Source organism: Mustela erminea, chromosome 8, assembly GCF_009829155.1.
Source record: "Mustela erminea isolate mMusErm1 chromosome 8, mMusErm1.Pri, whole genome shotgun sequence".
NCBI lineage: Eukaryota > Metazoa > Chordata > Mammalia > Carnivora > Mustelidae > Mustela > Mustela erminea.
The window spans coordinates 102721633-102746879 of NC_045621.1; the positions used below are offsets into that span (position 1 = coordinate 102721633).

Sequence of the window (25247 nt, forward strand, 5' to 3'; positions counted from 1 at the left end):
GTGAGGAGCAACTCAGGGGACACTGGAGAGCGCCACTATGGTGGTGTCACTCTCACCCTGGTTATGAAGTCTGGGCTTTCAAAGACAGGTGCCAGAAGAGAGCTCCGCCCTCCCTCCTCCCTGCCGCCAGCTAGAGGAAACCAGAGGGCAGGGGACCAGGTGGAGAGAGGTGGGCTCCATGGGACCACTGAAAGATGATGCCAAAGCTAAGAGAAGAAGCTCCCTAAAGAGTCTGGGAAGTGCACCACCTGGTTGATTGATTTTGTGACCCCAAGCTCATCTCTGGCCCCTTTAATAAAATGCTGATGTAATTCATCTTTGTGTTTTATAAATTGATTAAATTAAACAGAAATGAATGTCACTTTGAGAGTGAATTGGGAGAGAATTTTGTGACAGCCCCTTGGGGACAGAGACCAGCGCAGGCCTCTTTCTGGGAGATGCCAGTGCTGGTTAGGAATCCCGGAGTTGGGTCCTCACACCACATCTGGGCGTCTGGGCGGGCGGCCCTGACTAATGGCTTCACCTCTCTGAGCCTCTGCTGCTTCTTCTGCACAATGAAGGTTATGAGAATAAAGTCAGATGCTGTGGGCAAGGACTTGGCTGAGTATCTGGTGACGGGAGTGCTGGATAAAGGAAGTCCTTATCATCATCCTTATCATTCACATTTATCTTAGAGACAGTAACAATTCCAAAAGAAATCCACAAATATTTCCCTAGAAAAAGAGAAGATAATTTTTCGGGGACATAAAAAATCCCAGGGGTGCCTGGGTGACTCAGTGGGTTAAGTGTCTGCTTTTGACTCAGGTCATGATCCCAGGTCCTGGGATCGAGACCCGTGTCAAGCTCTCCACTCAGAGGGGAGCCTGCTTCTCCCTCTTCCTCTGCCTGCGGTTCCCCCTGCTTGTGTGCTTGCTCTACCTCTGTCAAATAAATAAATAAATTCTTTTTTAAAAATCCCAGAGAGCCTCCTCTGAAGAGTTGTCCGTAGCCAGCTCCTCAGGTGACCCTTGCCAGTCCTCCTGAAATTCTGCTTCCGGTTGTCACAGAGCTTGTCAGCAGCCCCTGAAAGCAAAAGCACCATGGGCTGTTCCCCCAAGCCAGGACTTTTTCTGTCTCTGAGCCATCCACTGATACAAGATAGAGAGAGGAGGAGAATGAGAAGGAGGCTGGAGAAGGTCAAGCCCATTGTTGCACAAGCCATTTTGTCTGCAAGTGGGTGTTCATCGGGTACCTTGGCTCCAATTCCCTGTCACCAAACCCATGGTCCTGAATCCCACATGCAATAAACCACTATTGCTAGTTCTGCTTGTGCCTTTCCCCTGACACAGGACAAGCTTTAAGGCAGTGGTTCTTGACTGGGGGAGTTCTGCCCTCTCTGCTTCCCAGATGACATCAGGCAACGTCTAGAGACATTTTTCTGTGGGCACGACATGGAGAGGTGCTCCTGGCTTCTAGTGGGCAAAGGCCAGGGATGGTGCTAGATGGAACACAATTCACGGGAAAGTCCCCCATGACAAAGAAATCTGTGATTCCCCTCTCTCTTCCGTGTCCCCATTACTTCTTCCCTATGACTTTCTCTACACTGAGGGAGGGCCGAGCTCCCTTCCTGGCACCCCTTGCTGAAAGCCCAGATTTAATATCCGGGGTTACAGTGTCAAAGTTAAGAAACCTCACTTGAAGGAAACGGCAGCCCTCTCCACCCGATTGAACTCACTAAGATTATCAAGCTGGCACTTTGCCAGCTGCCACGGATTCTAAAAAGCCCTACCTTGAGTGACTGTTTTGCATTGGCTTAATGCACTTATGTACAATTTTCTAAGCAACTTGCCTTCAAGGTGTCCTTGTTTATTACTTGGCACTATACGGAAGTGCCCCAGTTTAGGACACTCCTTTTGGATGTCATCATTTCATTCATTCACTCAACCAACACACGCTCACTGAGCTCCTCCTTACACGGTGACAGGCTCTAGGGAGAGGGGATGAATGAGACAACATGTCAAAGTGTGCGCACTGGGGAGCAGGAGGGGGACAGACGTGCTGGTGAATAATCTTGATCTAGTTCCAATTAAAGGTCCTCATGAGATTCATGGGGGTGGGACAGCAAAGGGAGGCGTGGTCCACGTTTCCTATGGAGGACTCAGAAAACTGGCCCCTTCAGCCATAGTCACTTTCTGGTTTCCATTTACAAGTGACTTTCCTGACACTTCACTGTGTAGAAAGGCAAGGGCGTAGGCTGGGTAGCAGTAATAAGCAATTTGGTCTAATGATGCCTCGTTAGGAAGTTGCCTATAACCTCATTCAATGGGGGAACCGAATGAATAAAAAATTGGTCAAATGTCCTTAAATCTCCAAATCAAATGTTTGAGTCAAAGAAACAGAAGGTAAACAGGGTTTCAAAGGCTGGGAAATACTCCAACCAAAGTAGGTCAGTTCCATTCTTATTTATTAAAAGAGTTCTTGCCAAGAAGTATAAGAATTCAGGTCTGAATAAGCCCATAAAATACCCAGAGGACAAAGACTTAGACATAGGAAAACCATCTTGTGATAATACAAGGCAGGACATGAGTGTATGAAAATGACATGTAAAGACCAAGGACATAAGGGAGAGTGCCCTGGGTGACCAGGATCAAGAGATCTGGGTTCTAGCCCCAGCTCCGCTGCTAACTTGCTGGTTCAGGGCAGCTCTCTTTTCTCTGTGGGTCTCAGTCTGCTCGTCTGTAAAACAAGGGAATTGATCCAGAGGATCATGAAACAGCTTTCCAAGGCACACTGAAGACTCACACCAAGTGAAAGCTCTCATTTCCCCCTCTGCTTATTATTGACATAACCTGGGGTCCCCCCAAGACTAAAAATGTAAGTACAAACTCAGTCCTGAGGCCAAGGTACCTGGTAATTTCTTCTGACAACCTCAGGGTTACTGCAAATACTTAATTAGGAAGGAGGGGGGAAGGTGATAAGGAGGAAACTATTAGCTCTTCCATCCCTGGGCACTGAGTACAACATACCCAGAGGCTTTGAACTGTCCCCAGTATCCTGGGTGGCATTTCCTCACACTGGGAGTTCAGATTAGTGAGTGGGTACTATTGTTCTAGCACCTTCCAACCACCAGGCCCTGCCACTGGTGAGAAGAGGCTCCAGGGTTACAAGGGACCTGGGAATGAGGGTCCTAAATTTCTACTTTTCCAAACTACGGCTGCTAGAATGTCACCAAGCTGTGACTATCAACACTCCCATTAGCTCTGGGAGGGAACATTTTTCTTATAATCAACCAGGAGAGGACTACAGGAAGGCAAGGTCATTGGACACCAGGAAGGACTCACCCAGGACAGAGACTGGAGACTCTGAATTGGGTCCCCAAGCACTTTTCCTGGGGAGTTCTTGGGACAGAGGCCTTGAGGGCCAGTTTGGAATGCTGGTAGGAAGAAGTGGTTCTGGAATCTGCATCCCCCCCCACACACACACACACTTCCCACACCACCACCCCTTCCCCATTCCTTCCATCCTGGCTGTCTGGGTGCAGCCACTCATTCACAAATCCCAGTGGGAGAGGCCCTGGATTCCAAAGAGTTCCAGTGGGAAAGGAAAACAAGCCACCCCCTCTGCCTTTCTCTTCTTTTCCAGCTCCTCCCTGGACACACACCCCTGCCCCCAGACATTCAGACATTAGGGAGCCAAATCCCAAAGGGGAGGGAGGGAGCTGCAAATGGTCCCACCATAGACAGACCCGAGATGTTCCAGCCAGAGCTTTCTGAAGTTTTCCTTTCTGCAGCCCGTGTGTGTGTGTGTGTGTGTGTGTGTGTGTGTGTGAGAGAGAGAGAGAGAGAGAGAGAGAGAGAAATGTCAAGGCTTTGAGACCGACAGACCTGGGTTCCAATATCAACTTTCCTTAGGGCAAGATTTTTTTGGTCTCTTAGAGTCTCTGTTTCATAAAGAGAGGGGGTGACAATATCAACCTGGCCAGCCGATCAGGAGGTTTCAATGAAATAATTGAGGCAGAGTGCCCAGCGCACAGTGGGCTCTGCCGGGGGTGTCTCCGGTGTTTCCGTCGAGGCACAGCCTGAAGGAAGGGATGGCTTGGAAGGGAGAGAGGTTTGTCTTAGGGCTCCCTTTGCCCTACGCACTTGCTGTTTTTCTCTGGGGGCGAGGCTATCTGGCGAGGAGCTGATAGAGATGATCCTGGGGTGGGGGGCAACGGGGTGTTAAGAGTTCCCCCTGCTCGGCGGAAGATCTGGGGACTCCCCCACGCCCACCTCGCGTGGGACCCGCGGAGGGGAGCGGTACTCACCGTATGTGCAGCGCAGGCCAGCAGTAGCAGGAGCGGTGGCGGCGGCCACAGCAGCAAGCGGGGACGCATGGTGCCCAGCGCGCTCCCCGAGGGGCACCTCGACGGCCGCCCACCTCTCCGCACCCCGCGGCCTTGGAGCTCAGCGCCCTCCGCGGGGTCCCGCGCCCCGGCCGGTCGCCGCGTCCGGAGCAGCCATGGGTGGGTCACCCGACCCGCGGTGAGCCCCAGGACTGCTCCTCCTCGGAAGAGGTGGCTGCGCGCGCTAAGCCGCCCAGCCCATCGATAAGGACGAGCGGCGCTGCCGGCGCTCCTCCACCCAGCCCAGACTGGCAGGGGGCCGGCGCACCAGGAGCGCTGGGGAGGAGGAGAAGGAGGAGGGAGGGCGCGAGGGGGGGGGGGCCCGCAGCCGGCTCCCGCAGGCTCAGCCCGGGGGCGGAGGGGGCCAGGAGAGGGCACACTGCCTTAGCTTCAACGCTGCAACACCCTGGAGTCCGGAAAGGGCGCTAAGTTCCAGAGCAGCTCTGCCGCACCCTGGCTGCCCGCGGATGAGCGACGGATGACACCTTTTCGAGTCTCGCATCTATTGATACCCACATTCGAGTTAAAAGGTTGTGCCAGTGCCCTGCAGACATAGAGGGTGCTCCGTAAATGCCTTGGCATCCATGGGGTGGCACAGCGACGTGGCATTCCATCTCCAATTTTCATTTTGTGTTTCATTATTAAAGTCATACCCGCCTATTCTAGAAAATTTTCATTCCCATGAGTGCCATTGCACAAGGCGGTGTGAATGATCAGGTGAGACCCAGGTGGATCCTGTGGGACACCCAGGCATTCTGGGGGGCTGCACTGACGATGAACCCCCAGAGGCTTTGTGCTCCTGGTGTCCTCAGGCAGGTCTCCCTACTCTGAGTGCCCGAGGACTTGGAGGCTGGCTTTTAGCCTCTCAGTACAAGGTATCCTTAAATGGCTCTTACCCAATTTTTTCTTTCTCTGTTTTTGTGCCCATTCCTTCCCTCTTGGCTCTTCCATCTTGACCTTTCTCCCCACACTTTTGTTAGGGCCTATTTAGCCAGAGCGGCCCCACCCTGGTTGAACTGCCATTTTGTTGTTTATGCTGTAAAACTTAAATTGACCCTGCCCCCTCCCCCCAACCCCAGAGGAACTTACTTAAAAACCAGTCCTGGAAACCAGTCCTAGGTAACAAAGTCCAAATACAAGGGTGGGTCAGGCCAGGTGGAGGTATTCAATCAGTGGGGGCACATACTGTCTCCTAGCTACCAAGGAGTATGGGCCCCGCCTTTTGGGCACCTTTTGGGCGCCAATTCTGACCAAGGTGATAGACTGGTTCAAATGTCTACTAGGGTAAATTGTAATTCAATTGGTCACTTATGTGTGACCTAACATGATTGTGCAGCTTTCTCTATGTGTTACAATCTCATTGGCCACCTGTGTGTGGCCAGGCCCAACCACATGGCCTTTGCTCTATAAAAGTTAGCCTGTGAAACAGAGAGAGGTCACCCTCTCTTGTAAGAGGTTCGGCTCAGAATGTTCAGTTTGATTCTTGATGCTTGGTGTGAAATAAAGCTTAGCTTGACCTTCACTTTGTATCAGTCTCGCTTCTTTAATCACGGACCCATTATTGGCAGACCCAACATTGGGGACCCAACAATTTAAGTACACATCAGCCACTTGAGTTCCCCCCAAACCCCTAAGGGACGTTATGCCTGTTTGACAGAGAAGGGCACTGAGGATGCAGGAAGGTCAATGATGCTGCTGGGTCCCCGGAACTCAGAAGGTCAGATGGGAAAGCCTGGCTAACCCTGATACCCTGATTTTCTGTGCCTGACCTCTGGTCAAATGCCTAATCTGCCCTTTATTTTATTTTATTTTATCATTATTTTTTAAAGACTATTTATTTGACACAGAGAGAGAGAGAGAGAGATCACAAGCAGGCAGAGGGCAGACAGAGAAAGGGGGAAGCAGGCTCCCCGCCAAGCAGAGAGCCCGATGTGGGGCTCGATCCCAGGACCCTGAGACCATGACCCGAGCCGAGGGCAGAGGCCTTAACCCACTGAGCCACTCAGGCACCCCAATATTATTATTTTTTAAAGCTAACTTGCTCTCAAAGCAACATATTCTAGCCCTTAGCAGCCTTCCTTGCCTGAAGAGGCTATTGATAAGGTAAGGTTGGCAGATCGCAGCAAAAACAGAAGGGGGAAAAACTGCTTTCAGCTCTCAAGTCCACAGTCAATGCCCAGGATATATCAGCCTGAAGTATATATGAACATGAACTCCTTTGTAAGAACTTCTGCTGTGGAAATACTCACCCAAAGACTCAGTGCACTATGTGCAAGGATGTTTGTGGAAGCCCGAGTACGGTAGTGGAGAATAGGAGGTGAAGTGTGTGGAAGGGGAACACACTGCCCCATCCTTGATGTTTCCTTCCTCCCTGAGTGCAGTCATTAGCATAATCCTCCTGACCTTTCTGTACCCCCTCAGTCAGGCCCTCCCCCTATCTCTCTCTCTCTCTCTCTCTCTCTCTCACACACACACACACACACACACACACATGCAGAGGCGAGGACAGCTCTATGTGACTCATGCATTTGCGGTAAGGACTGGCAAGAGATTCTGCATCCTGCCTAGACCTTTCCTTTGATAGCTCCCCCACCTGCAGAAAGCCTATAAGTGGATTGTCCTCCCCAGGCTGTTATTGCTGGTCAAGGCTCTGCCTATGTTCATCCAGTATCACCAATGACAAGGTGGTCTAAGTAATTATGCAGTTCAGTTTCAGAAAACCCGCTTGCCCAAAGGTATAAATGCATACTCCAAGATCAGCTTTATCGCTCATGAAAGTGGTATTTGACCTCATCTGTCTTGAGTTTCTTTCTTTTTTTTTTTTTAAGATTTTATTTATTTGACAGTCAGAGATCACAAGTAGGCAGAGAGGCAGGCAGAGAGAGAGAGAGGAGGAAGCAGGCTCCCTGCTGAGCACAGAGCCCAATGCGGGACTCGATCCCAGGACCCTGAGATCATGACCTGAGCCGAAGGCAGCAGCTTAACCCACTGAGCCACCCAGGCACCCCGTGAATTGCTTTTTTGATAGGAAGAAATGTCAAGAAAACAATACAAAAATGGAATCTGTGCTCTATACCGGAGCCTCATGATCTCCGGTCAAATAGCAGAACCACATTTGTTCTGGACATTTAATAAATTCTGGCCTATGGCACGCCATTCTGCCTTACATGGGAGGCTCTGCCTCTCAGAGCATTGAGAAAAGGGTCTGAAGTGTTTCATGAGAAGCCCATTTACAAGCCATTGATGCAGTTAGTGGCCTTAGAAAACCTATCTGAGAAAACAGTTTCATAATAGGGGTGGAAGGAAAGAGGGAGGGAATTAACAAGGTAGTTAGCACCTGCCAGGTGCTAGCTGGAGAACCTTTTAGGCATTTAGAGTGTGTTACCATAGCTAGTCCTCCAGGATTGTATGAGCGATGTTTACTTTCCTTGATCAATGAGATGGGAACTCACAGCTTAGAGAAGGTAAGTACTCACCTCCAATAACACAGCTAACAAGGGGGTTGGGGCAGGATTTGAACCGAGGAGCCTCTGCCTTTATCTTTTGCACTGTACTTTATTACCCTCCTGCTTCCAAAGTGTTTTGGAACGCACCATCTTATTTGACCCTTAAAACAGCCCTGTGGGGGTGGCGGGACCAGCAGTCATGGCCTGGCAGGAGAGGGAGAACACTTTGCACAGGCGGTTTCACTGAAGAGTGTTTAATGAAAGAATCATTGAGGTGCGGGGGTGTGGGAAAGGTTACGGGAACTAACCAGGGACAGTGAGGTGCCAGGGACTAGCAATGATGAACCTGAAAAGGATGGCAAAAACTCTTTCCTTGATGAAACTTGAGCTCAACTCCTCAGAGCCCTCTTCTCTTCTAGGCCAGGACCCCTCTGTCTCTGGCCTGCCCAGCCCAGTCTCAGCAAGAGTCCCACCATCCTCAGCTTAGTGACAGTCCCTCCAACTCTGTTTTTTTTCCCCTTCCATCTCTTGATAGATGACCATCCTTGATTTCTGATGAAGTTCCTCATCTCCCACCTCTGGTATCCCAATCCTGGCCTGCCTTCCGCAAGAGTCCTGCTAAGTCCTGCTAGCAAGAATCTCCCACCCTTGATGTCTCCCCTCTTTATTTATTTATTTTTAAGATTTTTATTTATTTATTTGACAGACAGATCACAAATAGACAGAGAGGCAGGCAGAGAGAGGCAGAGAGAGAGAGAGGAGGAAGCAGGCTTCCTGCTGAGCAGAGAGCCCAATGCAGGGCTCCATCCCAGAACCCTGAGATCATGACCTGGGTCGAAGGCAGAGGCCTTAACCCACTGAGCCACCCAGGCGCCCCTTGATGTCTCCTCTTAATGATTTTCTGTCCCCTGTCCCCATCACCCTGCTCCTTGGCCATAAATCTCCACTGGTCCTTGTTGTGTTCCAAGCTGAGCTGGGTTTTTCTTCACTGTTGCAATACCCCCATAGTAATAGTCTTGAATAAAAGTCTTCCTTACCGTTTTAGCAAGTGTCACAATAATGAGATGTGATGAGCCTGTAGCTCAAAATCCCACATTTGGGAGGTTGCCTTGCTGGTACCAGAACTCTGGTCTTCTGGTCCCCAGCCCTGAATTGTTTCTGTCCCCCATGCATCACCCCCAACTTTAGTGATGGAAAACCACAGAAAGTATTTATTATCATTTCACAGCTCTGGGGGTTGACTGCCCTCAGCCAGACAGTGCTTATTCAAAGTGTCTCCCAGGGGCATCTGGGGGGCTCAGTTGATAAAGCAGCAAGCAGCAAGCAGCAAGCAACCTGGCTCAGATTTAGATCTCAGGGTCATGGGATTGAGCCCCAGTAGGGCTGCGTGCTCAGCGGGGAGTCTTCTTAGGACTCTCTCTCTCTCTCCCTTTGCCCCTTCCTTCATCCCCTCTCAAATAAATCAATAAATCTTGAAAACAAATTTAGTGTCTCCCAAAGTTACAGTCAGACTGTGGCTAGGACCAGAGTTACCTTGAGAGGCGCTTGGTCACATGGCTGGGGCTGGAGCAGCTGGGGCTCCTCAGGTATTTCCTGCTGTCTTTGTGTGCTTTCTCCACCTGGTCTCAGTGACAGGCAGCTTCCTAGAGGCTCATGATCCCAAAGGTGTGCATCCCAAGATCGAGTAGGAAACTTGTGTTGTGATTGATGTTGTGACTGATGACCCAGCCCTGGAAATCCCCCAGGGCTGCTTCTCTTGCTTTGTATTGCCTACATTGCCAATCTGTCTATCATCATCACTAACTCAGAAAAGGAACTGGTGAGCCCTGGCAGGCTCCACTGCCAACTGGTTAAGTCGGGGTGTGGGGGGAGCGGACGCGGTTGGGGGAGATCACAAAATGGGCAGACAAATTGATTGAAAGGAGAGAGCTGCTGGCTGGGTTTGCCCACACTGCTTCTCAACCAACTCAAGATAAACTTGTGTGCAAGAGGAGCCAATAACTCAAGAGAAAGGGAGAGATTTATTTTGAGAGCCTACAGCACAGGGAGGTGGCTTGCTCAGTTCTTAACAACCGATCTTCCCAGCCCACAAGATGTGATGGGATTTGATGTTTGAGTACGGGAGCAAACTGTCAAGAAAGAATCTTTGACTCAGTTTTCAATGCAAAAAAGTGGTTTTATTAAAGCACAGGGACAGAACCCGTGATCAGAAAGAACTGCTCTGGGATTTTAAGGAGCAACTGATTATAGGCTTTTAAGCTGGGAGACAAAGGAAGTTTCCAAACGGACTTTCATATGTGAAAGAAGACTGGACGCCTGGCTATTGTCAAGCTAAGGTTGTTTTCCTGTACAAGGTATTAACATTAAGACAGTTGGGAGTTTCTGGAGGAAGGTCCTACTCTGCCTATCTCAAGTATTTGACCATGGGCTGCGGGTTATAAGGAAATTTAATTTTATCTACTATTCTTTTGCCTTTGTTCTCCGCATCAAGATGGACATCTAGAGTCTTACAGAGAGAGCTTGCGGCGGGGGGCGGGGGGCATGCAACAGAGCAGGCACAGAGCAGTGGTCATAGGTGAGGGTTAATATGTGTTCAACCCACGATCATGGTGGGGAAGGGGTAGTGTGGGATGTGGTCTTCTAGATATTCCATTGCTATAAGGGCTTTTTTGCTCTGGCGCCTGAAATATTCCAATTATTGCAAAATGTCTTGTCAATGCCTCAAGAAAGTGCGATAAGAAATAAGCACAATGGTTTTAAGTTAGAGCTGAGTTATGGGGTCTTGACTATTTCTGGTTATAACTGTTGGGGTCTATAGTTGAGCAAGAGGGTTCACTGACATTCAGACAAAAGCCTGCCCAGATCAAGGGAAGGCAGCATAGACTCAACCTCCTGATGAGAGAATGAAAAGATTCTGGAAGAGCGTATGAAACCATAAACACCGTTTTGACCATTGGGGGGAAATACCAAAGTATACACTCTCTAAACTTCATTATAACCCCCATGAGTGATGGAGAGGGGCCATCTCTCTGTCTCTCTCTTTTTTAAAAGATTTATTTACCAATCAGAGAGAGAGTGAGGGTGGAGGACAGAGGGAACAAGAGAATCTCAACCAGACTCCCTGTGATTGTGGAGCCCAACCCAGGGCTCGATTCCAGGATCTTGAGATAATGACCTGAGCTGAAATCAAGAGTCAGACACTTAACCGACTGAACCACTCGAGTGCCCTATCTCTTTGATTTTGATGACTTTCTATCTAGGTCTTGATTCTAATCCTTTTCTCCCATTACCCCTGCCTGTAGAGTGGGACATACAAACCTAAGTTATGAACACCCCAAACATAAGTTCACCTTTTCATGACAATAGTTTAGAAATTACCCTGAGGATGGAAGATCCTCTATTTGGTTCCAGGGTAACTTGTTCTCCATTGGTTTCATATAGATATTCTTATCACCCCAGTGAGGCAGAACTCTGATGGGTACCAGAATGTGTGAAACCCATCAGATATGCCATTTTACACCAAATATGCCATTTTGGTGTAAGGATTATTTTTGAAAAAGCTGATGAGAACTACCAGCCACAGGAAAAGCTCTTTTCCCAACCCCTTTCTGACTGCCTAATGATAAAGTATAAATACGCCTTTTTGTAAAGAAAATTTACATTTATAAAGGAAATTTTCACTTGCTAAAAAAAAAGTCTGTACCTGGAAGAGAGTTATGCCCCAAGAGAACTCCTATCACCTGAGAGACACCCACATAACAAGACAAACCTTATTCATCATACATTTCCCTGCCTCCTCTTCCCACAACTTGCTTCCCCAGCCCAGAAGCCCCCAAACCTCTAGTTCCTTTGTTTAACCTAAAATAGTATCTATACTTCAATCATCTGACCGCCTCCCCAAATTTCATTTCCTTGTGAAATTTCAGTGGATCAGCAGGTCATTACAACTGCTTTCAGCTTTTGTTAACCTGTCTTCTATCAGATTGATTTGCAAGCTTCAGCCATTGAGCTCTGAAGGGTAGGGGTAAAAAATTTTTCCTCCCCTGCAATACAATCCCACAAAAGCTAAATTTGAAAAATCTCTGGTGCCTGAAGAGAAAAAGATCTTTTCTCTTCTTCCTTCTTTTTTAGCATTTCCTTTAGAAAACTGGTAATTAGAAATCACCTCCGTCTCTTTGAGATGTATGTAAATGTTTTTTAAAAGCAAAATGAACCTATTAACCAGTTTTGAATCTGGGAATGGTTTTCTGGAAGACAGTGAATCTACGTCTGTGAAAATGGATACCAAGGCTCGGGGATGCCCCAGCCCTCTGTCACTGTGGGAGGTTAGCACAGACACTTGGCTCCAAGTTGTAATCTCCTGCTTGTCAAAATGATAGAAGTCTTTTTATTTTCCCTTTGGGTAAAGACAATTAACTTGTGTGTGTAAGGGATCGCGTGTGCCTGGCTCTATAAAAGGGTAAGATTTCTATTTGTCTTTGCCATCTCTTTTGTGGTTTGTCAATGATGTACATCTCAGGCTGGTTTAACATTTAATAATAAAACCGAGTCATTCTTTTCTTCCTTTGGTGGCAAAGATTCACCTGCTTGACTAGAGATTTTATTTTCAATTACTTCTCCAACACGAAATCATTTTTTTTTTGCATTTTTCCAGGAGCAATAAACACTTGTTAGAGAACTAATTAAGCACAGTCATTTCATGAATATTCATTGAGTACCTATTCTGTTTCTTGGGGCCCTGCCAGAATGATGGAAGCCTAGGGCAATTGCCCGTGGCGATCTCAGCCCCTTGCACAAAGCCTGGGGTACTTTAATTGCAACCCCTTTCAGAAGGCCCAGCAAGATGATGGAGGCTGGTGGTCAAGGCTTCTGAAGTTTATGTAACCCCACAGTTAACAGACCAGTTGGTGGGCTGAAGTGAGCAACTACGGAATGTATGATGGAGGAGATTGTAAACTATGATACATTCTATGGGAGCCTGTACTGAGGGACCAGACCCAACCTTGAGGGTTAATGTATGAGGTCACCCTTCTCATGGGTAAAATATATTTCAATATCGATAATTTTATAAGGTTCGATCTAATAGACATCCATTCCCCCTTCTTCTGGTACAAGGATCTTCCCTTACCCTCCCCTACTCTCAGAACTTGTGGCTTGGGTGAGGCTTTTACCAACAGCAACCCCAGGGTGAGCACATGACCCAGACCTAGGCGAGGAGAGGCCTCACCACCAGCTAGCACAGTAATTGGTTCAGGGATGGGCACATGACTGATGCTACACCAATAAGAGTGGCACCACTAAAACCTATGCATGAGCATTATACTAAGCCAGCAGCAAGATGGCAGCCCTCCCACATCGTGAAGAGTCCTGGTTGAGAATGAAACCAACATGGAGTGGAGAACAAGAGACTAAGAAAGACAAGATCCTCACACCATCTCTGGCACCTAGATGCAGCTGTGACTGAAGCCTCCCTTGATAGAAGATAGGTAGGTAGAGAGACACAATTTTAACTTTTTTACTTTTGAATTCTTTCTGTCACTTGTAATCTATTTCTGTCACTTAAATCCATTTCTGTCACCTGTAACAATGTCCCCTGGCATACACATAAGGAAGGCTTCTCCAGGGAAAGTGACTTTTGAGCAGAAGGACTGATTTGGGGATAGGGGTGGAGGACAGCATTGGGAGTGAGGAATCGGCTGTCGCTGGGTCTCTGGGTTTAAGGCCTTCACCAAATGACTACACCAATGAAATGAACTTGCTCTGCCCCTTCAGCTGCTCAATAAACCAAACAAAGAGGTCTGTCCTCTCTTCAATGTGAGCTTTTCTGGAACCCAGCTAATGTATTATTGATGAGCCATAAATAATGGGGCAAGCATGATTTCCTATTCAGTGCTAAAGTACAAAGGTATAACACTGACATTTTAATGAGGTTTTTATGGTCCAGCTCACTGTTTACACTCTGGAAATGAAGGTTGGCTCTCTCAGGAAAGCAGTTTTTCCTTTACTTTTCTCATTTTCCTCCTCCATTTGTCAGCATCCTTTTAAATATTTATGTGAAATATTATCATTAAGACAGATCAAATAAAGGAGAGCAAATAAAACCATATCTGAAAGACAATGTTCCCAGTGTTCCCAAGGCCTTATCTTCACTGGAGGGAACAAAGAAAGATCAGGTGTACCCCGATCTCCCAGAGGCCCCCACATTTCTGCCTGATTAGGCAGTTTGGCTTGGCATACAGAAAAGAATGCTGGCAGCAAACAAACCTGGATTCAAATCCTGACTTAGGCATCAATTTGCCATGTGACCTTGGGCAGTTACCTAAGCCCTCCAGGGCTAACACCCTCTTCTGTGTAATGGGGCAAATAACATCCATCTTTCAGCATTATCACAAGGTTGGAAAAAAAAAAGATCAGTGCAATTAAACGGCCTGCATACGCAACTTCAGATGCATTTGGCTCCAGGTAATGGACAAACCAGCTCAAATTGGCTGAAGTAGTGATAGGGATGAAGAGTAGCTCACCTGACTGAGAGCCCAGAGACAGCATAGTTCAAGGTGGACTCATGCGTGGTTCAGGTTCTGTTTGCGTGTGGGTCTCTTGGCGCAGTCTTCCCTTGATTTGAATAAGCTCAGGCTGATAGCAAGATGGCTACAGCAGTTCTATACCCTCCCATGCATAGTCAGGGCCAGAGAACAGAGAATGTGGTACTCCCTTAAGATACTGACACTTCTCCATTGAGAGGTGGAGTCTGTTGGGGAGGAAGAATTTACTCTGCCTGTCGAGGTCCTTCTAGCTGGACTAGGAATCTAGTGGACACAAAACAGATGAACGGGAAAGAGTCAAATTTAATATCATGTATTTGGGGAATCCACACAGACAAGAAATTCCTAAGACAGGTGAAATAAGTTATATATGTCATTCTGAACTAAGAAGGGGGGGTACAGGTCAGGGACTTCAAAGGGAAAAAAAGCAATTCACAGGAAGATGAAAAAGAGTAAATGCTTGGTAAACAAATGTTTTCTGGGCCCCTCAAAAACAAGGGGACCTAAAGGACTTTGATCAAACAGGCCTTGCTGGGTCCTTTCCTGCATGCCATACCTAGTTCATAGTATAATGTAGTTTTCTATGGTGATAGCTCCCTTCCTGGACCAGTTCCTCTATCTACATTCTTTTCAGGGAGTAGGTGGGGAAGATAAAGAGCTTTTCCTAGATCTGCTGGGTATTGATTATTTGCTTTTTAAACCAAAATAATCTTCATGCCAGAGTGGCCCATCTTGGAGTGGCCTGCCCCTACAAGTCTATGCAGGGTCCAAGGGCAGGCCACTCCAACACTGAGATCAAGACCTGAGCTGAGATCAAGAGTTTAGTGCTTAACCAATTGAGCAATCCAGGGGATCTGTGGGGATACCTGAGGGGATTTGTGATATGGCTCAACCAATAGAATGAGTTTGGAAGTGGTCCTGCACAACTTTCAAGGCTGGGTCATAAAGCTAGCTTATGCCTGACTCTCTCCTGGAACATTTGTCTTTGGATCTAGTGAACATTTTGGGAGAAAGTCCAGGCCACGTGTGGGTATTTTGGCCTAGAGACTCATCTAGGTCCCCAGCGGACAGCTTTAGCACCAACCACCAAATGATGCCTTCAGACAAGTCCACCTCCCAGCTTTTGGGTCTACAAGCCATCTCTGCTGTGCCCTGTCTGAATTCCCTTCCCACAAAAACCATGAAAGAATAAAGGATTATAGTTCTAAGTCACTAAGTTTTAGGTACTTTTTTATGGAGCAATACACAATGAATACAGCATAAAATTTCTTTAAAATCCTAAAAGACAAAAACCATTAAGAGCAAAGTCAAATGATAAACTAAGGAAACTTTTTGCAACAAAAGACTGTAATAGAGAAAGTGCTCCAGTGATTCAATAAGAAAAAAATCAAGAACCGTATGGGAAATGAGTAAAGGACATGAACTTGCAGAATAGGCAACATAAATGTCTTGTAAACATATGAAAGCATACTCAGTTTTACTTATCATTAGAGAGCTACAAAACAAAACCATACTGAAAAACTACTCTTCACCCACTGGACTGACAAAAACATGAAGGTTTTATAATATCTTCTGGTAGTGAGGTCATAAGGAAACCAGTCTTCTGATACCTTATAAGTAGGAGTAAAATTAAGACAAAGGCCATGGAGGGCAACCTCAATAGTTAATCAATATTACAAATGCACTGACCCTCTGACCTAACACTTCTACTCTGGGAACTTTTCCTATAGATACACTCACATGACTATGAATGAAGGTATGTACAAGTTTATAGAAATGGCACGTGCACTTATATAAATCATTACAACATTGTTTATATAGCAGAAGATCAGGAACAACCTCAATATTCAATAATAGCAAACTGATTATAGAGTTATAGAATTTCTGCAGCTAGAAAAGAACAACGAGGAAGGGGGTGCCTGGCTGGCTCAATCAGTAGAGCATGTGACTCTTGATCTCAAGGTTGCTAAGTTCAAGCCCCATTTGGGTGTAGAGATTACTTTAAAAAAATAAAATAAAGTCTTTTAAAAAAAAAGAATGAGGATAATACTTCATGCACAAATATGGAATGATTACCCAGATATATTTTTAAGTAGAAGAAAAGAGGAAACAGAAGAGTGAGCTATTGGGGCTTCTATTTTTAATTTACTTATTTTTAAAGAATTATTTACTTATTTTAGAGGTGGGAGAGCAGCAGAGGGAGAGAGAGAGAATCTCAGGCAGACTTCCTGCTGAGCATGGGGCCCAACATGGGGTTCAGTCTTATGACCCTGCAATCATGACCTGAACCAAAATCAAGAGTTAGACACTTAACTGACTGAACCACCCAGGTATCCCTATTTGGGCTTTTAAACAGGGGGTGAACTTCTTATAAATGCAAGCATACGTATAATGGCTTGTGTATGTGTAATGTATTACTAAAAGACAAATAAGAATCTGGTGGGTGCCCAAGGGGCTCTTCGTTAAGAGTCCAACTTTTGGCTTCGGCTCAGGTCATGATCTTAGGGTCATGAGATCAAGATTCTCTCTCTCCTTCCACTCCTCAGCCTTGCTGCCACGCGTGCACACCCTTTCTCTCTCTCAAAATAAATAAATAAACCTTTAAAAAAAAAGAGAATTTAGCAACATAGGTTGCCTCTGGGAAAGGAAACCTGGTGATTAAGGACAGGAGTAGGAGGGAGTTTTTTTACTTTTCAGATTTTGAACCATATGAATATATTGCCCGTATTCCAATTCTATACATACACACACACATACATGTATACGTATATATAAATTTAGATCTCACTTGGCATAACTCATTAACGACTTTATCCTACAACTGTCTTGGAAGTTCTACCATGTGCCAGGCAATATACAAGGTAATGAGCATACAGTGATAAACAAGTCAGCCTCTACTAAACGGATATTTCAGTAAAGAACTGATAGTTCGGTAAAGGTCAGCCCCATTGGTCTAGAACCACGTTCTGCAGGAAGCGCATTGAAGGGAGAGCACCCAGTGCGGGGAGAGAAGATGGTGGGGTAGGGCCTGATTTAGAAAGGGGAACCAGGGAAAGCCCCAAAGAAGATCTCTTCCAAAGAAGAGATCCTTAGGCTGAGTAGGAATTAGCCAAGTTTCTCGTTATTTATCACTGTAGCTATATCTATCCCAAAGCTTATAGGCTTGAAATCACAACCATTTTATTATTTCTCATGAACTTTGAGATCAGAGATTCAGGCAGGACTGGATTGGGCAGATAAAGCAGCCCCAGCCCCAGCCCCACCCACATTCAAGGGGAGGGCACAGGGACCCCTTGAGAGGAGCGTCAGAATTTTCAGCCTGCTTTAACCCACCACACCAGGCAAAGGGGATGTGGTGGGGTGGAGGGGTGGAGCACACAGGGCCGGGGCGGGAGTTGGGGTGTTGGGGGGGCGGGGGTTGGGGAGAGGGTAGTGTGCATCAGGGAAGCAGGGAGAAGGTGGAGAGAGAAGGTCATAAGTAACCTCTTAGAGAGCCTCGCAAACATTTTTCTTTTCTGTGTTAAGAATTTTACATTTTCTTTTCCATACAGTGTGAAGATATCAAGGAGTTTTTTTTTTTTAAGATTTTATTTATTTATTTGGCAGACAGAGATCACAAGTAGGCAGAGAGAGAGAGAGAAAGAGAGAGAGAGGAAGGGAAGCAGGATCCCTGCTGAGCAGAGAGCCCAGGACCCTGGGATCATGACCTGAGCTGAAGGCAGAGGCTTTATCCCACTGAGCCACCCAGGCACCCCGACATTGAGGAGTTTAAAGCAAGGAAATTATCTGTTCCCCAGTGCTTCTGAAGCTGATGCTTATAGTTTAGAGTTTCTGTGCCTGTCTTCACACCCATTTCATGGATTTAGTTTGGCAGAGGCTGCAATACCTTTGTATTCTGCTCGCCAAAAACTCTCAGTAAAATAAATGAGAAATACATAAGCAAATTGGTTAAATAATTGATCATTGAAAACAACTGTAATTGTAGGGCATTGGTACAGTGATTCTCAAACTTTAATGTGTCTGTGAATCTCCGGGGTATCTTATCAATATGCAGGTTCTGATTCAGTAGGTCTGGGATGAACTGAAATTCTGCATTTCTAACAAGCTCCTGTGCAACATTTCACACTTGGAGGAGTGTTTAGAAATCATTGTATGTCGGGGCACCTGGGTGGCTCAGTTGGTTGAGCATCTACCTTCAGTTCAGGTCATGATCACAGGGATTGAGCCCTGTGTTGGGCTCCCTGCTCAGCTGGGAGCCTGCTTCTCCCCCAGCTCTCCCCCTCTCCCCTTCCTGCCTCCTCCCTCCCCATCCTTCTGCCCCTCCCCTTCACTCCCCTCCCCTGCTTGCTCTCTCACCCTCTCTCAAATAAATAAATAAAATCTTAAAAAAGAGAGGGAGAGAGAGAGATCATTATATGTCAGAATGTTTTCAGTTGGAAAAAAGAGATAATGGGATGTGGGTACCAGGCAAACAGAGGTGAGATGATGTCATCCATGTCCAGAATCTTCCTGCCTCCTGCTCACCAGCTTCACCTTCATGCTCAGGCCCCTCCTGGCCTCTGATGGCTGCTGAGTTTCCAAGGAATCACTTTAGGAGACTACAATGTCCAGAAAGAGAAAGATACTGTATTTATGTGTGTTTCTTTCTTAGGAGGAAGCCTTTTCCAGAGGTCTCCCAGAAGTCTTTCCGTAATGTCTCTGTGGCCAGAGTTGGTTACATACTGAATGGTAAATCAGTTGTTGCAAGTGGATGGGTAGTTCCATGACAGGTGTGGACTAATCAGCAGCTACTGCTAGGAGTGGGGATCTGGGGAACTGGAACTGGGAGAAGACTGAGCAAAGCTGGAAGGTGGGAGTAGACAACCAGCAGTGTCCACTATGCTATAATACGCAATATGGTGAATTATACAGAGACCTACATATTATATCTATATCCATATCTCCATATCTATTTTTATGTCTATATTTACCTATGAAATAGAGAATTCACCACTTTTTATAAAAAAAAAACTTTAGGACAAATTAAAATGTGTTACCCAATACCCATTAACTAGTGTACAGAAACAAGCATTTGATGATTTAAGCTGTAGTGGAAAGGTCTGGGACTGTGGGAAACAAAGTATTTACTCTGAAATCTATAACCTTGTTGGGGCAACAAAAGGGAAAGAACTAAAACAACACACTGTATAAACAAATGGAATTTTTTTTCACCCACTTGGCCAACAATTACTAGATAATCACTATAAACAAAGATCTGCGGGAGATCCAAAGATAAGGCACAGTGCCCTCCTGATAAGAATTTTGCAGTTTAGGGGCACCTGGGTGGCTCAGTCGTTGGATGTCTGCCTGCTGCTCAAGTCATGACTCCAGGGTCCTGGGTTTGAGCCCCACCTTGGGCTCTCTGCTCGGAGCAGGGAGGCTTGCTTCTCCCTCTCCCACTCCCCCTTCTTGTGTTCCCTCTCTCACTGTGTCTTTCTCTGTCATATAAATAAATAAATAATCTTAAAAAAAAAAAAAAAGAATTTCACAGCTTAAGACACACAAGCAGTAATGGGTGCAACATATAAGAAGATAAGTGCCGAAAAAGATGCTAAAACAAAGCGTATGGAACCCAGATTAAGGAAACAGTACTTCTGACTGGGAGGGCTACGGGGAGGGTAGACGATACCTCCAGACTAGCCTTGAAAGATGGGGAGACTTTTAATCAGTGACCCTGGTGGCAGGGACGGATTGGAGAATAGGAAGATGGGGAAAATGAATATTCCCAGTGGGGAGGGGGGTAGGGGAGGGAACCACATACAGCACAAGTGATGTGGGTGTGGAACAGGCAGATACTCTTATTGGATTCCTACTCTAATTTCTTATCAACACGAAGCCATAAATAATATCAAGCAAGTGTCAAGGCATACAATGAAAAAAATGAGACAGGGACAACTCCTGGGAAGAGAGAAGCTTGAAACATCTGTGTAAGGAATAGTGTCCACCGGTGAGCAGGATGGAGCAGACACGGCAGGAAGTCTGGGGAGCAAGTCCAGGTTTGTGGTTTACAACTCCTAAATATCAGTATCAGAACAGAAACAGTTCCTTCAGTGAATAATTTGCAACAACAAAAAGCTACGGAGGGAGCATCTGTCAACAAAAAGACACCTAAAGGACCTATCAGTCTATTGTAATGTGTGAGTTTTATTTGAATTCTGATTCGTCGTGGCAACTCTAAACGTGACATTTATGACACTCGTGGGGCAATTAAATTAATTTTTTAAGGCACTGGAATTGTGGTTACGTTTTTTCTTTTTTAATTTTTTATTTTTTATAAACATATTTTTATCCCCAGGGGTACAGGTCTGTGAATCACCAGGTTTACACACTTCACAGCACTCACCAAAGCACACACCCTGTGGTTACGTTTTTAAAGAGTTCTTATCTTTTGGAGGTATTTCTGAAATACTTATGGATGAAATGATCCCTGGGATTTTCTTCAAAATGATACAGGTTGTAGGGGAAAGGTGCAGACGAAACAAGATTGACCATGACTTGACCATCGTTACAGATAGGTGTTGAAGGTTCATCGTACTATTGTGCCTACCTTTTTACGTGTTGGAAATTTACATAACGGAAAATGTACAACAAACTATACCTAAGTATTCAGCGATTCCATGAATGGAGGTGTGCCGGGAAGCCCCGCCTACTGAGTGGGGAGGCCCCGCCCCTTTGGGCCCGCCCCCCTCCCGCGGTCCGCTCTCTCAGGGTTCCAGTTTACGGTGTCCCCAGACTTTCTCACTTCCCCTCGGGAATCCATTGCCTTCGCACCCCATAAATCGCTCTTTCTCTGTTCTCGAGCCCCTCCAGACTGCTCCGAGTCCCCAGAAGTCACCTGCGGCCTCCGGACCTCGAGTCGCCGCCGCAGGGCCTCCCCCCACCGCAACCTCCGCCCCACGTCCCTGGGGAGTTTGGTCGCGTCCGGCCGCAGACCCCGCCCCGGGAGCTTGTCCTCGTCGTCATGGCGACGCTCGGAGCAGACGCCGACGCCTAGGCCGACGCCGGCGTGGGCGCCCGCCGAATTCCGCCCCGGAACCATCTCCTGTGTGAGCCGCTTGGGACCTGGGGCGCGGACTTGGCTCCCTGGGCCGCCGCTGAGCTGCTCAGGCAGCCTGAACCCGGGGCGGGTGTCCCGCTGCGAGTCAGCCTGGGCTGGGGTCAGAGGAGAGAGAGGTCGGCCTAAAGGGTTGTGTGAGGATGGGGGTGCTGCGTGGGTCTGGGGTCGACCGCGACCCCTGGCAGGAGACGGAGTAAAGGGGCTCTGAGGGGAGCAGGCGTTTGGCTAGGGTGAGAGGGCCTGCGGGTAGAGAGGATGCGGCGAGGGGACCAAGGACCGGGGCGTGCGAAAAGAGACGGGTTCACCCCGGAGTGAGTGAACTGGAATAGGAGCTCTCCGGAAAATGATTTAGCCCTTGTTCCTGCGAAGTCCAGGCAGGGAACTTGAGGCAGCCACGGAGAGGGAGCCTGGAAGTGAACTAGAGGCAGGTGCTGTTGAAGGGATGGAGGGGAAGTACACTGGTGTAGGGGAGGCTGTGCTGAGGGGGAAGTCTTCAGAGATGCTAGTGAGAGGAGGTGGGAGGAGGTAAGGGGAAAGGAGAAACTTGCAGGCAATGATTATTAAACATTGTCTTCAGTGTGGTTACTGTATTTTGTTAGGTGCTGTGGACTGCAGGAAAAAAAAGAGAGAGAGAGAGAGAGAGAGAGAGAGAAAGAAGCACATAAAGATCCACATATGATTTTACATTCACTCTCAGAGACATCGCAGAGCAGTCCCCCAAACATGTACAAGAACCCCCAAATTTAGAGACTTAGCTGTAGAAGGTGGCAAGATATATAGGCTTTATAAAGAGCGCACAAGGCAATAAATCATTAAGACCCAATGAATAGTAGAGGCGTTAATTGCTGAAGAATGTGGAAGGGTGTTGGGGTCCGCATAGACTTTATGAAGAGAGTGGAACTTAACATGATAAGGAAAAGCAAGTCTGACAAAGGGTCCCCGTGAACCAGAACCCTAGATCCTAGGGCAGAGCTCCTAGGAATGCCTTCTGTGGTGCTGGAGGAGGTCCACCGGCCACTCCAACTTCTCATCACCCCAGAGACGGACCCTGGAAGTTGGCCCCAGGATGCCAAATGGTAAAGGGTTTCATGGTCACATGTAACTAAGAGACCGATTTGGAGAAATCTCAGAAGAGGCCTGTTTAACTCTTTACTTCAAACTTTTCCAATTTGATTTATTTTTCCATTCATATACCCCTCCTAATAGCTCAAAAGCATCTCAGGACTACATTTTGGGGAAAGCTTTTGAGGAGAGAGAATGAAGGACAACAGAAGGGTTTTGAGCAAAGGCATGATATTGGGTTGTGATGTGTGACACGAGATTAATGGGACATCTCTGTGTGGGAATGGAGTGGCCAGGAGAGGCAGCGAGGCAGGGAGGGCCTGGTACACACAGTCACAGAGGTACATTTGTCAAAGACTGAGAAAAAAAAAACTATGTGTGTGGTTTCTCATACTGCTGTTGTTTGGCCCCCCCCACCCCCACCCCCAGGAAATGACCTTTGGCTCTAAAAAGAAGACTTGATTTTTCATGATAAAATGGCAGTGGTGAAAACCCCCAGCAGAGAACTGGGCAATGCCGAAGAACCATTTACTAATGTATCCCCCCTCCTTTTGAAAAGGCTAGTGGAGGAGCCCAAGAAAAGAAGGGAAGTACCTAATCACCTTCTAGAATCAAGTAAGTGAGTAGAAAAGAGATTTGCTTTACAATTTACATCTTACGGCAGGATCCAAAGTCCAGAAAGCACAATGGTATTTTTGGTGCTGATTTCTCTATATTGTTTAATGGGTTATATTGTTTTATGGGCTCACAATAGCCTTTATTATTAAGCTATTATGGTTCTATTTAGGTCCATCCACTCGTGATAGATTCTTTTGATGTAAATGAGTCACCAAGTCACCAAGTTCTATTGCTTCCTCTAACAGCTTACCTGTCTGTCCCCACTGCCTTGTTCTTCATCCTCAGCAGGGTCACTGGGTTATCCTAGTGCTCTCCTCTGTATCACCTTCACACCCCGTCAGTTTCCTCTGTGCAGTCATGGCTGGCCCTGCCCCTATCTTGCTCAGATACGTTCAGGGGTTCCCTTGCATTGGGAAGAGAGTTGCAATTTCCTTCACTAGACATTTGGCCCCCTCTTCTGTGGATGCAAGCCTGCCCACCGAGCACCATCCCCGCGCTGTGCACTGCTCTTTCCCAGCTCCAACCACACAGTTACTCCTGCTTCTTCAAGACCACATGCACTTTATACCTGCTTGCCTTTTTCCATGCACATCCTTTCCCTGCCATGCACATGGAAAGCCTAGTAAAATCTTGTAGCTAGTATGTAAGAGGCTAATCATTTTGCCTACATTATTCTCACTTAATCCACACAATGTCAACGTTCAGTTTTTATCTTACTGGTGGGGAAGTTGAGGCTCAGGGAGGTCAAAGGAATTATCCATGGCGGCACAGCTGGGTGGAGAGGTGTTGTTCTGTCACGGTCAACCAATCTCCAGCTCTCTACCATCATACTAGGCCGCTCCTCACTCATCTTTCAAGGCCCATCACAGATGCTGAAATGTGGTATTTCGGTGTGGCTTTTTCGTCACCATAGAACTTACTGAGTGCAAATTGGTGGACTTGACTCTGGGCATCAACAGAAAAGTATCGGTTCTGGGTCTATTTTGCGGCCCTAGTGACGAAAGCAAAATGTTCAGCATTTACAAGTTTACCAGAGAAGGTTCATTTCAATACTTAAAAAATGATCAGATAACCCACAGTGATCACCCATCCCCCAGAAACACCATCCTGACCCCATCCCAGCCCTTTGGTTTGGCCCAAACCTGATGACAGTGTCAGGTCACCTGGTGAGGAGAAGACCACCAATCATTTCATATGCACTCCAAATGTTTATAAGAATCACAGCAGGCTAAGCAATGGGGGAGGGTGTCTCAGGCTCATGTGTGTTTGGCAATAGCCAAAGGTAAAAGGTCATTATGTGTAAGAAACTGAACAGCGCCTTCATATTGAGAGAGGCTGTTCAGTGGTTGGAATCGGACAGACCTGGGTTTGATTTTTAACTCCTGGCCATGGGCAAGTTGCTTAATTTTGTTGAGTCTCAGCTCCTTCACCAGCACAATGGAAATAGTACCCACTGCATAGGGCTGGAACAAGGATTATGAACAAATGCCTAGTGGGTTGCCATGGGTTCTCGGTGCCTCCTCTACACGTCTCAACTCCTGCCTCATGAAGAGCTGGGGACTCTGGACACTTTTGTGAGATCGGCTGTTTTAACCTCGTTCTCAGAACCGAAGAGAAAAATAAAAAAGATATTCATGTTACACTAATAGCAGTTTGAGACTTTACTGTCCAGAGCAATAATGACTCAGAGCTTTACGATTATTCTATCACATTGTAATTCTATTTGGAGGAAATCCAATGATAACAGGTAAATAATCTAGTGATGAAACTAAACACTTTGAGTCTTTAAACTGTGTATTTGTTACATAATAAGTCACATAAGGGTTACACAGAGCAGCAAAGTTAGGGTGTGTGCTATTGCAAGCTCATGTTTTGTTACGAAGACTTGTATAAAATAGGAAGAGCAGATTATTTTATTTTTTTAAAGAGCAGATTATTTTAGTGGGTAATAAACAATACATGTGAATTTGTGTTGTGATGCTGGTTATCTCCCAAATGATGTGTAAATATAGAAGGAGAAGCAGTACAGTTCATTTGGAATAGATCATTGATCTTGTATCCTCTGTCTGAAATTTCCATATGCTAAAAATACCCTAAATTAAAGAAAGCTCACATTAATA

General features: G+C 46.6%; 2 protein-coding genes across 6 annotated transcripts in view; one reads left to right on the forward strand and one right to left on the reverse strand.

Annotated features, from left to right (window-relative positions):
- SCTR (secretin receptor) overlaps positions 1–5476 on the reverse strand; it is a 75690-nt gene extending 70214 nt beyond the window's left edge. For 3 of the 4 annotated variants that reach the window (XM_032353873.1, XM_032353874.1, XM_032353872.1), the window contains exon 1: positions 4286–4628. In XM_032353873.1, the coding sequence (XP_032209764.1) occupies positions 4286–4354 (69 nt within the window). In that variant the 5' untranslated portion in view covers positions 4355–4628. Of the gene's footprint in view, positions 1–4285; positions 4629–5452 lie in introns of those variants that run through there. The other variant, XM_032353875.1, reaches the window with a different exon arrangement.
- A 15776-nt stretch (positions 5477–21252) lies between these two features.
- Positions 21253–25247, forward strand: part of CFAP221 (cilia and flagella associated protein 221) — an 84172-nt gene continuing 80177 nt past the window's right edge. For both annotated transcript variants that reach the window (XM_032353870.1, XM_032353871.1), the window contains exons 1-2: positions 21253–21436; positions 22939–23124. In XM_032353870.1, coding sequence (XP_032209761.1) covers positions 22986–23124 — 139 coding nt within the window. In that variant the 5' untranslated portion in view covers positions 21253–21436; positions 22939–22985. The remainder of the gene's footprint in view (positions 21437–22938; positions 23125–25247) is intronic.